The 14046-nt window shown below is 44.2% G+C and overlaps 2 protein-coding genes across 4 annotated transcripts in view; one reads left to right on the top strand and one right to left on the bottom strand.

The window, feature by feature from the left end:
- The window catches only part of ints4 (integrator complex subunit 4), a 100348-nt gene that overhangs the window by 19061 nt on the left and 67241 nt on the right, over positions 1-14046 (bottom strand). For both annotated transcript variants that reach the window (XM_059963640.1, XM_059963639.1), the window contains exon 18: positions 10834-10964. In XM_059963640.1, coding sequence (XP_059819623.1) covers positions 10834-10964 — 131 coding nt within the window. The remainder of the gene's footprint in view (positions 1-10833; positions 10965-14046) is intronic.
- LOC132391025 (transmembrane protein 164-like) overlaps positions 1-14046 on the top strand; it is a 139075-nt gene that overhangs the window by 99111 nt on the left and 25918 nt on the right. The window lies entirely within an intron of this gene.

Raw genomic sequence — 14046 nt, 5'->3', positions numbered from 1 at the left:
TTCTTACACACTTAAATATCTAAGATACTTAGGTAGGCACATGGATGAAAGAAAAATGTAGAGCTATACAAGGGGAGGGGTAGATTGACAGAGTAGGTTAAAAGGTTGAGATAACACCGTGAACCTTTACTGTGCTGTACTCTTCTATGTTCTGCCTCCTTGTATTAACCAATTCCACCCTGGGAAAACACCTCTGGCTATCCACTCTAACTACACCTCTTACCACCTCTAGCAAGTCACCTTTCATCCTCTTTCTCTCCCAAGAGAAAAGCTCCAGCTAACTTATCCTATCCACAGAAGACATGCTCTCTAATACACACAGCATCCTGGTAAATACCATCTGCACCCTGAAAAGCTTCTACATCTTTCCTATGGCAATAGACAGAAAATGCTGCAGGAACTTGGTAGGTCAGGCAGCATCTGTGGAGAAGAGTCGACGTTTTGGACCGAGGGCTGGAAAGGAAGGGGGCAGATGCCAGAAGCTAGAATAATGGGGGGTGGGGAGAAGAGGTGAAGGAGGACAAGCTAGAAGGTGGTAGGTGAAGTCAGGTGGGTGCAGGGGGGGGGGGTGATGAAGCAAGAAGCTGGGAGGTGGTAAGTGGTAAAGGTAAAGGGCTGGAGAAGGAGGAATCAGATATGAGAGGAGAGTGGACCATGGGAGTAAGGGGAGGAAGCGAGATATCAGGGGGAGGCAATATATAACGAGGCAGTCAGAAATGAATGTAATACTCCAAGAGTATGGGTCATACATACAGGTAAATGCAACTAGCTTAGATAGATGTCTCATTTGGCAGGAACAAACTCATGGCTGTTTTACCCACTCAGTATCAGCCTCCAGCAACCAGAGCATAAGACACTGGAGCAGAATGGGGCTACTTGGCCCATCATTCTCCTATAATAAATACTGAAAGACATGGGAGCCTTTAGGCAATCTCGGTTATTGGGTGGCTTTCTGTTCTGTGAATGATACACGCTTTTGGAAGTGTGTGGTCATGCACTTTGAAAGAATAAAGATGTAGTCTATTTTCTAACGAGGGACAGAATTCAAAATGTAGTGTGCAAAGGGACTTGAGAGCTCTCGTGCAGGATTCCCTCAAGGTTAACTTGCAGATTGAGTCGGTAGCAAGGAAGGCAAGTGCAATGTTAGTATTCATTTTGAGAGGACTAGGATATAAAGAGGATGTAATGCTGAGGTTTTAGAAGGCATTGGTCAGACAACACTTGGTGTATTATGAGCAGTTTTGGGCCCCTTATCTAAGAAAAGGAGTGCTGGCATTCCAGATGGTCCAGAGAATGTTCACAAAAATGGGTCTGTACTCACTGGAGTTTAGAAGAATAAGGTGGGATCTCACTGAAACCCATTGAACCTTGAAAAGCCCAGATAGAGTGGGCACGGAGAGAATGTTTCATATAGTGTGGGAGTCTAGGACTAGAGGGCACAGCCTCAGAATAGAGGGACATCACTTAGAACAGTCATGAGGAAGGATTTCTTTTTCCAGAGGGTTGTGACGTCCGAAGCTTTGAGAGGAGGAGATCTCACTCCGGTCCACTGTCTGAGTAGAAAAGTGAGCAGCAGATCGCAGCTGCAGTGCATTAGGAGTTTTGACCAGTGACCGATCCGTATTTGTGACTGATTAACTAACTAAAGGAAGGCAGGGTCAAGCGCAGTGGCCATCGTCTGTGTGGATAGAGTCAGAATGGTAGTCTTGAGGTTTTAGCTCTTCGAGGCTTCAGTCAGAGAAAGCAAAACAAAAAAAACTCTAGGTTAGGTTTTTTCCCCTTCCCTTCTTTATATCTGTTCAGCTAGGACAGTAGAGATACCAGGCAGGATAGTTGAATTCTCCTCGAGGGATGTGGGAACGCAGGGAGACCTCCAGTGCTCGACGACTACAACTGCGAGAAGTGAATCCAGCTGCAGCTTCTAAGAAACCACGTTAAGGAGTTGGGAGTTGGAACTGGCTGAACTCCGGATCATTCGGGAGGCTGAGGGGTTGAAAGATGGGACATATAGAGAGGTAGTTACACCCAAGTTGTTGGACACAGTAAACTGGGTGACAGTCTGAAAATGAAATGACATTTAGCAGCCAATGCAGCCCTGTGTTCATCCCTCAACAACTCTTTGGATACCACTGGGGGGTACACCTAAGGGAAGAAAGTCACAGTGGTCGGGTCTCTGGCAATGAGCCTGGCTCTATGGCTCAGAAGGGAAGGGAGGTGGGGAGAAGAGGCACATTGTAGTGATAGGGGATTTATTAGTTAGGAGAATGGACAGGAGGTTCTGTGGGCGAGAACGAGATTCCTGGATGGTACTTTGCCTTCTGGTTGCCAGGGCCCAGGACATCTCTGATCGAGTCCTCAACATTCTTAACGTGGCAGGGTGAACAGCCAGAGATTGTGGTCCATGTAGGTACCAATGACATGGGTAGGATGAGTGATAAGGTTCTGCATAATGAGTTCAGTGCTAAAGAGCAGGACCTCCAGGGCTGTGATTTCAGGATTGCTACCCCTGTCATGTGCTAGTGGGGCTAGAACTAGGAAGTTCAAACAGTTCAATACATGGCTAAGGAATTGGTGTAGGAGGGAGGGCATAAGATTTTTGGATCACTGGACTCCCTTCCAGGGAAGGTGGGACCTGTAAAGACGGGATGGTTTGCACCTGAACTAGAGAGGCACGAATATCCTAGCAGGAAGGTTTGTTATTGCCGCACGGTGGGGTTTAAACTAGAGTTGTAGGGGGATGAGTACCAGAGTGCCAGAAGAGTTAGTGGTGAGGTTGCAGAGGCAGATGTTGGTAAAACCTCAGACAGAGTTAGGAATCAAGCATGGTGTGACTAGTGTCCTGAGCTGTGTATATTTCAATGCATTGGAGGAAAGGCAGATGATCGTTCTGAAGATCAGGTAGCTGGTTTACAGAAGGAGGCAATGTATAGTGAGGAGAGGCTTTGATAGGGCAAAGTTGCAGTCAACAGGATGAGTTGCAACATAAAAGGCGGACAAAATTGAAAAAGGTGAATACAGGACTGAAGGTGCTGTAGCTGAACGTGCACAGTATACAGAATAAGGTAGATGAACTTGTAGCACAATTACAAATTGGCAGGTATGATGTTGTAAGCATCAGTGAATCATGGCTGAAAAAATGATTATATCTGGGAGCTTAATGCCCAAGGACACACATTGTATCAAAAGGACAGGCAGGAAGGCATTGCTCTGTTGGTAAAAAACGAAATCAAATCATTAGATAGAGGTAACATAGGAAGGTACTGTATCAGTGTGGATAGAGCCAAGGAACTGCAAGGGTGAAAAGACCCTGGTGGGAGCTGTATATAGACTCACAAATAGTAGCAAGGATGTGGTCTACAAATTCCAGCTGGAGATAGAAAATGCATGCCATGATGATAATGTTACATTAGTCATGGGGGATTTCAATATGCAGGTAGATTGGGGAAATCATGTTGGTGCTGGATTCTAAGAAGGAGAATTTCTAAAGTGCCTATGAGGTGTTTTTTCAAAAGCAGCTCATGGTGGAGCCCACTAGGGGACCAGCTATTCAGGATCGGGTGTTGTGCAATGAATCAGAATTGATTAGACAGCTTAAGATAAAAGAACCTTTAGGGGCAAGTGATCATAATATGATTAAATTCACCCTGAAATTTGAGGAGAAATTTGAAGTCAGATATATCTGTATTACAGTGAAGTGAAGGGAATTACAGAGGCATGACAGAGCAGCAGGCCAGAAATGATTGATAAAGTACACTGGCAGGGTTGACAACAGAGCAACAGCTAGAATTCAGGAAGCAATTCGGAAGGTACAGAATATATAAATCACAAAGAGGAAGATGCATTCTAAAGGCAGGATGACACAACCTTGAGAATTCAAAGCCAACATAAAACCCAAAGAGAAGGCATATAAATGAGCGGGAAGTTAGAGGATTGGGAAGCTTTTAAAAACCAACAGAAGGCAACTAAAACGTAATTAAGAAGTTACAGATGGAATACAAAAGTAAGCTAGCCAATAATATTAAAGATGATACCAAAAGTTTCTTCAGCTACATGAAGTGTAAAAGAGAGGTAACAGTGGATATCGGACTGCTCAGATGCTGGAGAGGTAACGATGGGGAACAACGAAATGGCGAACGAACTGAATAAGTATTTTGCATCAGTCTTCACTGTGAAAGATACTAGCAGTGTGAAAGTTCCAGGTGTCGGGGCCATGAAGTGTGCGAAGTTACCATAACTAGAGAGATGGTTCTTGGGAAACTGAAAGATCTGAAGGTAGATAAATCACCTGGACCAGATGGTGTACACCCCAGAGTTCTGAAAGAGGAAGCTAAAGAGATAGTGGACGATGTCTCCGGGTCCTTGGAGGCACATGCTAAAATAGGCTGTAGCCAGCGTGGTTTTCTTAAGGGAAAATCTTGCCTGACAAATTTGTTGGAATTCTTTGAAGAAATATCAAGCAGCATAAAACTAATCGAATTGGTTGACGCTGTGTACTTGGATTTGCAGTAGGCCTTTGACAAGGTGCCACACATGACAAGGCTGCTTAACAAGGCCCATGGTATTAGACAATAGACAATAGGTGCAGAAGTAGACCATTCGGCCCCTCGAGTCTGCACCGCCATTCTGAGATTATGGCTGATCATTCACTATCAATACCCAGTCCCTGCCTTGTCTCCATATCCCTTGATTCCCTTATCCATCAGATATCTATCTAGATCCTTCTTGAAAGCATCCAGAGAATTGGCCTCCACCGTCTTCTGAGGCAGTGCATTCCACACCTCCACAACTCTCTGGGAGAAGAAGCTCTTCCTCAACTCTGTTTTAAATAACTGACCTCTTATTCTCAATCCATGCCCTCTGGTACTGGACTCTCCCAACATCTGGAACATATTTCCTGCCTCAATCCTATCAAATCCTTTATTATCTTAAACGTTTCAATCAGATCCCCTCTCAATCTCCTCAATTCCAGCGTGTACTATATTACAGGAGAGATTCTAGCATGGATAAGGCAGTAGCTGATTGGCATCAATACAGTATCAAAAAAACGTTGTACCGTTGAGGTCACCAGTTATGACCCTTCCGTTCTAGGCTAGACCGTTCTTCAGTGATGGACTCATCACCCAGGCAAGGGTAGACACACACACAAGTCCCCACCGGTCTGCCTTCATCCACCGTGCTCCGGACCGATCCTCCAGGCCCCCACCTTCCTGTGGGTGCACAACACTCTTTCAGTGTTCACTGGTGTGTCTGAGGGTGTCCCTGCAGACCTGTCTTTTATCCCCACTGACGGGGTATCAGTCATCCATCAACCCTATGTCCATCAAACTGGCCCACCCCCTGCTGTCTCAGCAAGAATGTTAACGAGCAAAGAAGTGCCCCTGCAGCAAAAGGTAAACAATCAGTGAAGAAGCCATAATACATAAATCATCCGTCTCTCTCTCTCTCTCTCTCTTATCTGTAGCAGGTGCCTCTACCTCTGTTCATCTCTCTCTCTCTCTCATTAGCAGCATAGTTCTGGGGGGGGGGGGGTTAGCTCTGGACCCCATTTCCATCTGGTTTGTTCAGCACACATAACAAAATATATCCATAAGACCATAAAATATAGGAGCAGAATTAGGCCATTTTGGTGCATCAAATCTGCTCCACCATTTCATCGTGGCTGATCCAATTTTCCTCTCAGCCCCAATCTCCTGCCTTCTCTCCATGTCCTTCCATGCCCTGACCAATCGAGAATCTATCAACCTCTCCCTTAATATATATAAAGATTTGGCCCCCCACAGCCATCTGCCAATGAATTCCATAGTTTCACCGCTCTCTGGCTAAAAAAATTTCCTACTCATCTCCATTCTCAAAGGACACTCCTCTCTTCTGAGGCTGTGTCCTCTGGTCTTTGACTGTCGCACCACAGGAAACATCCTCTCCACATCCACTCTATCAAGGCCTTTCAACATTCAATAGGTTTCAATACGGCCACCCCTCATTCTTCTGAATACAGGCACAGAGCATCAAACACTCTTCATATGACAGACTATTCAATCCTAGAATAATTTTCGTGAACCATCTTTGAATCTTTTCCTGTTTCAACACCTTTTCTAAGGTAGAGGCATAAAACTGCTCACAATACATCCTAGCTTTTATATTCTAGTTCTCCTGGAATAAATGCTAACATTACATTTGCCTTCCTCACCATAGACTCAACCTGCAAGTTAACTTTTAGGGAATCCTGCACAAGCACTCCCAAGTCCCTTTGTGCCTCATTCTTTCGTATTTTCTCTCCGTTTTGAAAATAGTCAACCCTTTCATTTCTTCTACCAAAGTACGTGACCATACACTTCCCGACGCTGTATTCCATCTGCTGTTTCTTTGCTCATTCTCCTAATCTAAGTTCTTCTGTAGTCTCCCTACTACTTCCTCAAAACTACCTGCCCTCCACCTATCTTTACAAACTTTGCAACAAATCCATCAATTCCATCATCCAAATCATTGACATAAAATGTAAAAGGATTACTCCCAACACAGACACCTGAGGACCACGACTAGTCACCAAGAAAGGCTGCCTTTGTTTCCACCCTTTGCCACCTGCCAACCGGCTACTGATTGATGCAAATCAATCAGTAGCTGATTGATTTGCATTTTTGATACTAATCAATCAGTAGCTGATTGGTTTGCATTTTTGATACTAATCAATCAGTAGCTGATTGGTTTGCATTTTTGATACTGTATTGCTTAGTTTACTAATAAACACCTTTAGTCACAGTACCACCAGACTCCAACGTATCCGTCCATTTCTGCCAGTTTGTTAACCCAGTTACGGGTTGTTAACCCAGTTAACAAATTGGAGCCTCATCTCGGGATTTGATTACCAAATTGGGGGGGGCCAGTGAATCGGGGTAAAATTCCCTTATCTGATTCGGTTGTGTGGGAGACCAAAAACGTAGTCAGCAGAAATGGAGATTGACGAGTTTCTAAGGGAACCAACTTCAGAGGCAGTAGAGGATGCCAGAAAGTTGGAATTGTTGAATATTGCGAGATGGTTGAATCTCTTGGCGGTGAAACAGGCGATGCGAAAGTTGGAGATACAGAGAGCAATAGCCGCGTATTATGTATCCCAGAAGGTGTTCCAGGTAGAGGTGTTGGAGCTGTTCCCTGAGAGTAAACCAGACGGGGGTGAGCTTCAGCTTCAGATGGAAAGATTAAGGTTGGATGAGGAGGAAAGGAAAAGGGAGCATGAGTTCCGGATAAGGAAGCTGGAAGCAGAGAGGGAAGAAGCCGAAAAGCAGAGGGAAGAAAGGGAGAAAGAGAGGCAGTTTGAGCTGGAAAAAGGTTAAAGGCATCGCAGGCAGGGGATCAGGCAGCGGACTCAAACAAGGGGTTCAAGATTGGTCAGGAGGTTAAGTTGGTACCCCCGTTCGAGGAGATGGATGTCGATAGGTACTTCCTCCATTTCGAGAAAGTTGCTATGAATCAGGACTGGCCTAAGAGGAAGTGGGCTGTTCTGTTCTAGAGTGTACTTAAGGGAAAGGCTCAGCAAGCCTATTCTGCACTGTCTATGGATGAGGCTAAAGATTATGATGAAGAAAAAAGGGCTGTACTGAGGAATTACGAGTTGGTTCCAGAAGCATACCGGCAGAAGTTCTGGAATTTGAGAAAGCCGTGGGACCGCATGTAATTAGAGTTTGCCCGTGAGATGCAAATGTATTGTCAGTGTTGGTGCGCCTCGAGAGGGGTCATTGGGGATTATGACAAACCGCTACAGCTAATGCTGATTGAGCAGTTCGAAGGTTGTGTCCCTGAAGGTATGCGGACCTATCTAGGTGAGAAGGAGGCAGAGACTTTGGCTGCGACTGCCAAGTTAGCAGACAAGTATGCCTTAACCCACAAGATAAAATTTCCCCCAAATAAGAGCTACCAGAGAGGCAGTAGGGACGGTAGAGAAAGCCCACCGGCTAAGTCAGAAAATAAGCCGGGGACTACTGGAAAAGGCAAGGAGGAGGAAAAGCAGGCTGGCAAGAAGTTTCCCAGCTTTGCGTGTTATAATTATGGGAAAGCTGGTCACATAGCATCTAAGTGCCTGGCACCGAAGGAGACAGGGAAAGGAAAGACGACAACCCCGACTGGTTGCATTGAGCCGGTCAACAGATCGATGAGGAAGGAGAGGTTAGATAGAGCCCAAGAGGGGTTAGAGGATGGTAAAGTGGAGAATAGTGGAGCTAAGGAAAGTAAGGGAGACGAAGCAGATTTAGTGTTGTCAAGGAACGGAATTTTGAACCTTGCCCATAAGATACGCCTAGGTGAACATTTTGGAGTGAAGAAGGAGGTTATGGAGGCACAGAGCCAAAATGAGAAACAGATGTGGCAGCTAGAAGGTCCAGGGTTGGACACTGGTGATTTATGCAGCTTGAAAGAATTTAAGGTTGTAGTTGAAGAATTTAAGTGTGTTCCGGATGATGTAAGGGCAGTCCTAGATGGAAAGGATGCTGCTACCTTGAGGGGGTCTGCTGGGTTAGCAGACGAGATTGTCTTAACCCGCAAGGTTGAGTTTACTCTGGAGGGGAGTTGCCAAGAGAATTCCTGGGACGATCAGGGGAACTTGGAATTTGGAAGGGGGACTGGTATTGAAAGCCTAGGAGAGGCAGGTGTCCCGTTGGCCTGTGTGCAGGTTGAGGAAGTACCTGTGGATGCACAGGGTACTGAACCTTGCGGTGAAGCTCAGGAAAAGGTCTGAGGTGTCTGATTTGGTTAAAAAGGAATGCAGTCCTTTTGGGTCAGATGGACTTGGCTCAGTGAGTGAGGGGTTAACCCTGGCACCAGTGGAAAGTGAGAATCCTCAGTCACTTGTGTTAGAAGTTGTTCTAAAATTTAATGATGAGATGAAAGCTGGTGATGTGAATATTATTGAAGGAAAAGGGAAAAGTATTGTTCCTAGACTTTTGAATAAGGAAAATTTAAAGTCTGGATTGGTTTTAGACATAGTAACCATGCTGAAGGGTCAGTGGTCTGGTAACAAGGTGCCTGATAGTCTGTTACAGTTTGTTTTGAAATTTAAGGATAAACAACTTGGTGATGTTGTTCAAGTATGTGATTTGGAGAGGCAGAACTTGAAGTGTTGTTTTGACCAAGAGGGATCACCTGCAGGTGTTAAACTGGAAACTAAAAGAATTAAGGATCTTGAAGATAAAATTAATGACCTGCTTAAAATTAATGAGTGGTGTGGAAGTTCAGCAAATGGGCTTAGTTTGGAAAACATTGGTGATACGCTAGCACCTGTGAAGGCCTAATCTGGGCTGGTGAGCCAGCTAACCACGTGAGGGTTAAGTGGAAAAGGGACAAAGGTTGACCAAATACCACTTTGAATAACAGGATCTGGTTTTGCGGGAATTTGACTTTTTTTTAAAGACGAAGCCTGTGAAAGATAAAGACAATATCATAGTAGATTGACTGAATGTTAAGTTTAAAAGTAAAATAGAGATTAGTATTTGCATAAACTTCTGTAATGTACTACATTATAACCACACATGTATTGGTTCACACTTTGTAATATACACCTAAGCTAAGAATTAATTCCACTGTAGAAAAAGAATAACTGTCACTTATCCTGGCGTTACAGCATTTTTAGGTTTACATTTGTCCGGTACAGAAACCATTGATAGTTTATACTGATCACAACCCCTTGGTATTTTTGACTAACATGAAGAATAGACAGTTATTAAGTTGGAGTCTGTTGTTACAAGAATTCGATATTAAAATACAACATGTAAAGGGGACTGACAATGTAATTGCTGATTGTTTATCTAGGAGTTAGATTTGAAAGTATATCTGTGTTATTCTGTTAGTTAATGACCACTTCTGTATTATGTTAGATTCTGTAATGTGCCTTACTAATTTTCACCCCCGGTGAAAATTCTTTGAAGGGTGGGGGTGTTATGTGTGCTGAACAAACCAGATGGAAATGGGGTCCAGAGCTGACCCCCACCCCCCCAGAACTATGCTGCTAATGAGAGAGAGTGAGATGAAAAACAGAGGGAGAGGCATCTGCTACGGGGGTGGGGGGGAAGGGAGAGGGGGAGGGGGGGGAGAGAGAGAGAGAGAGATGATTTAGGATTATGGCTTCTTCACTGATGGTAAGGTAAACAATCTTTTGCTGCAAGGACACTTCTTTGTTCGTTAACATTCTTGCTGACACAGCAGGGGGTGGGCCAGTTTGATGGACATAGGGTTGATGGATGACTGATACCCCATCAGTGGGGATAAAAGACAGGTCATAATCGGTGACTCCAACGGTACAATGGAACAAGAAGATGATGGAAGGTTTGCCTGCTGCAGCTGCTCATCTCTCTCTCTCTCTCTCTAACATTGCAACACAACAACAACTACCTCAGCACGAACTGAACTGAACTCTATATTCTCTTATGACAATTCATTTACCCCTAGACTTTGATAGAGCTTGGTTTTTGATTCTTATTCTTGCACTTCTGTATTTATCATTGCTAACCTGTTTTATATGTATATTTGCATTTTTGATACTGTATTGCTTAGCTAACTAATAAACACCTTTAGTTTCAGTACCACCAGACTCCCACGTATCAGTCCATTTCTGCTGGTCTGTTAACCCAGTTACGGGGTACGTAACAATTTAAAGTGGATGTTGATTGGCTCTTGATTAGTCAGGGCGTCAAAGGTTATGGGGAGAAGGCAGAAGAAAGGGGTGGACGGCCTTATCCTGTTCCTTTGCCTTATGGTTTCTTCGGACTTGTGTCACTACAACAACAGCCCGTGGGCCCCACATCCCAACCACTCACTGCATCCTGAGAGGATTCACAGCAGGTTCCTCACCCTCGGCTGGTGCGAGCCGTCAGTATGAGCTGCAGCGCTTTGGCCTGAAGCCGCATGTGGTGAATGAGGGCGACGTGCCGGCTCTCCAGGCCACTGTACAGAAACTCCAGCTTGTAGGTGTGCTCCAGAATCTGCAGGGAGAGACAGAGAGGGCAGGTCACCGCCCATTTGCACTGAACAGTTACACCTCACTCGGAATTCTGTTATTGCTCTACTTTGTATTACACCGATGCACTGTGTAATGATCTGATCTGTAAGAATAGTTTGTAAGCTTTTCACTGTACTTCAATAAATTTGACAAAATAAACTGATACCAATCCACATACTATGATACAGTGAATGGCACCCAGACAGATCGATTAAGTACGATTAGCTGGGCTCTTGATCTCACGATCTATCTTATGATCATGCATCTTACTGTCTACCTGCAGTGTGCCTTCTGTGTAGCTGTAACACTCCATTCTGATTTCTGTTATTGCTTTATCTTGTGCTACCTTAATACACTGTGTAATGATTTGATCTATATGAACATTCAACAGAATCACAAGTAACACCATATCTCAGGTCTGCTTCTTGTCCAGTCTTCAGCCCCTTTTCCCGAAGATCCATTACCCTCAGCTTCCTACCTGCACATTACAATTCCAGACATTGCACAGAGCTGTAAACACAGCTCAGCATGTCACAGACACCAGCCATAAGACATAGGAGCAGGTAGGTTCTTGATTAGCCATGGAGTCAAAGGTTGGGGGGGGGGGGGGTGGGGAGACAGAAGAATGGAGTTGACAGGGATAATAAATCAGCCATGATGGAATAATGGAGCAGACTCAATGGGCCAAATGGCTTAATTATTTTCCTATGCCTTGCGGTCTTTATCAGGCTAACGGCATTTTAACATCTTACAGACGATAAAGCCTGAAGACACAAGAGACTGCAATGGGTCCAGCAGTATCTGTGTTGGGTAGGAAGGCACCACTGGCCTTGAGTCAAGCACCTGCATCAGGACTGGGAGTGGAGTTGTGGAAGCTGCAGTAAGGCAAAGATAGCCTGGGGAAGTTGCATTCAAGCAAGAGTTTGAAGATATTGGAGCAGTATTAGGCCATTCAGCCCACTGAGTCCACACACACAGTGAGACCACCGGATACCATAGCACAGTACAGGCCCTTCAGGCCTCCATGTTGTGCCCACCCATATAATCCTTAAAAAAAAGTACTAAACCCACACTAACCCATAACCTTCCATTTTTCTTTCATCCATATGCCTGTTCAAGAGGCTCTTAAATACCCCTAATGTTTCAGCCTCCACCACCATCCCTGGAAAGTCATTCCAGGCACTCACAACCCTCTGTGAAAAGAATTTACCCCTGATGTCTCCCCTAAACTTCCCTCCCTTAATTTTGTACCTATGCCCTCTGGTGTTTGCTATTGGTGCCCTGGGAAACAGGTACTGACTATCCACCCTATCTAGGCCTCTCATAATCTTGTAGACCTCTATCAAGTCCCATCTCATTCTTCTACGCTCCAAAGAGAAAAATCCCAGCTCTGCTAACCTTGCTTCATATGACTTGTTCTCCAAACCAGGCAACATCCTGGTAAATCTCCTCTGCACCCTCTCCATAGCTTCCACATCCTTCCTATAACGAGGTGACCAGATAGACTGTGGCAGTGAGTATTCAAGCCAAACGAGTGAGGTTTCCGCAGTGAGAATTTTCCAGAAATGTCTTCCTAAAACATAGCTTCCCTTTACACAATAGGGGGTGCTGGAGACAGACAAGATGACTGAAAGATGTGAAGATCTGAAAGATCCAACAACTAAAAGCTCAGTTGTCTTTACTAACTTCAAAATATCACCAGCAGTTTGCTGGAAGTTTCGATTTGACTTTTATCTCTCAATTGTCCTAACTAACTTGAAAATATCATTGGCTGTCTATTTTTTTTTACTAATTTTTTACTGAAACATCAACAAATTACATTCAATACAACCAAATGCCAATTACATTTTGACTGTTTAACCCAGCCACCCCCCAACCTTCTTTGCCATCCCCCCCATCCCTCTCCCCTCCACCCACCAACTGAATAGTAGTGCATACACAGACAAAGCATTCCTATTTTAACAAAAGATCTTTTAAGTTAGAGATCAAATTTGTCCACATTAAGATTGAGTTTGGTCCTGCATCATTTACTCTTGCTGATGAAAGTTCCAAGTAAGAAATGTCCAGAAAGCTCCGAAGCCAGAGAGTATATGAAATATCATGGGGTGGTTTCCAACGCTGGACTACAATCTTCTTAGCTGCAGTCAGGCCTGCTAGCCAGACTTTGTGTGCTTTTTCCGTAAGGGAAAGGTGGGAGTCATCATTTAGAAGATGTACAGCAGGGTCCATTGGTAATTGTACCCCCATTAGTTCTGTAAGAGTACTGATAACCTTCCCCCACAAACCAAAAACCCCAGGACATTCCCATACAACATGTATAAAAGAGCCAATGGTTCTGTGGGGGCAAAATGAGCAATATGGGTCAGGAACCAGTCCCATTTGATGTCTAATTCTCGGTGTTAAATATGCTCTATGACAAAATTTCAAGCATATATACTGATGATTTGGGTTTTTCGAAGCACCGGCAGCATGATCCCAAATCACATCCCAGTCTAAGTCTTGTCCCAATTCAGATATGTCCCTATCCCAGGCTTTCATTCCTGATGTGGGCATGCATTTCTGGGAGTTTAATTTATCATAGATATATGACACTATCTGCCCTGGAGCACCCTGTATCCAACTTAAAATGGGATGGTCCTTTAAATCTGACCCCCAGGGAACGCCGTAGGCTTTACAAGCTGATCTTACTCTAAAATAGAAGAAAAGAGAGTGTTTATCAATATTATATCGAGATACCAGTTCTTGAAAGCTAAGGATAGTACTTGCCCCATTAATATCTTGAAGAGTAGCAATACCTTTATCCTCCCAAGTTCTGTTAGTGAATGGTTTCCCCCCCAGACAAAAAATGATTATTGTTCCATAATGGAGATGATTTGCACCATACGCCTTTAAATTTTAGGAATTTTTCTGCTGCTCTGAACACTTGTAGCATATGGGTTAAAATTGGACCGTAGTACAAATCACATTTTTTGGTAGACATACCTATAAGGAGAGAGTCCTTCAACCTTACTGGTGCTATTAGCTCTTGTTCTATATTTTTCCATAATGAAACTTTATCCTCCTCC

This window comes from Hypanus sabinus, chromosome 3 (assembly GCF_030144855.1).
Source record: "Hypanus sabinus isolate sHypSab1 chromosome 3, sHypSab1.hap1, whole genome shotgun sequence".
NCBI classification, from domain to species: domain Eukaryota; kingdom Metazoa; phylum Chordata; class Chondrichthyes; order Myliobatiformes; family Dasyatidae; genus Hypanus; species Hypanus sabinus.
Note: the sequence above shows the minus strand (reverse complement) of the source record. Positions and strands in the feature narration are given on the sequence as shown.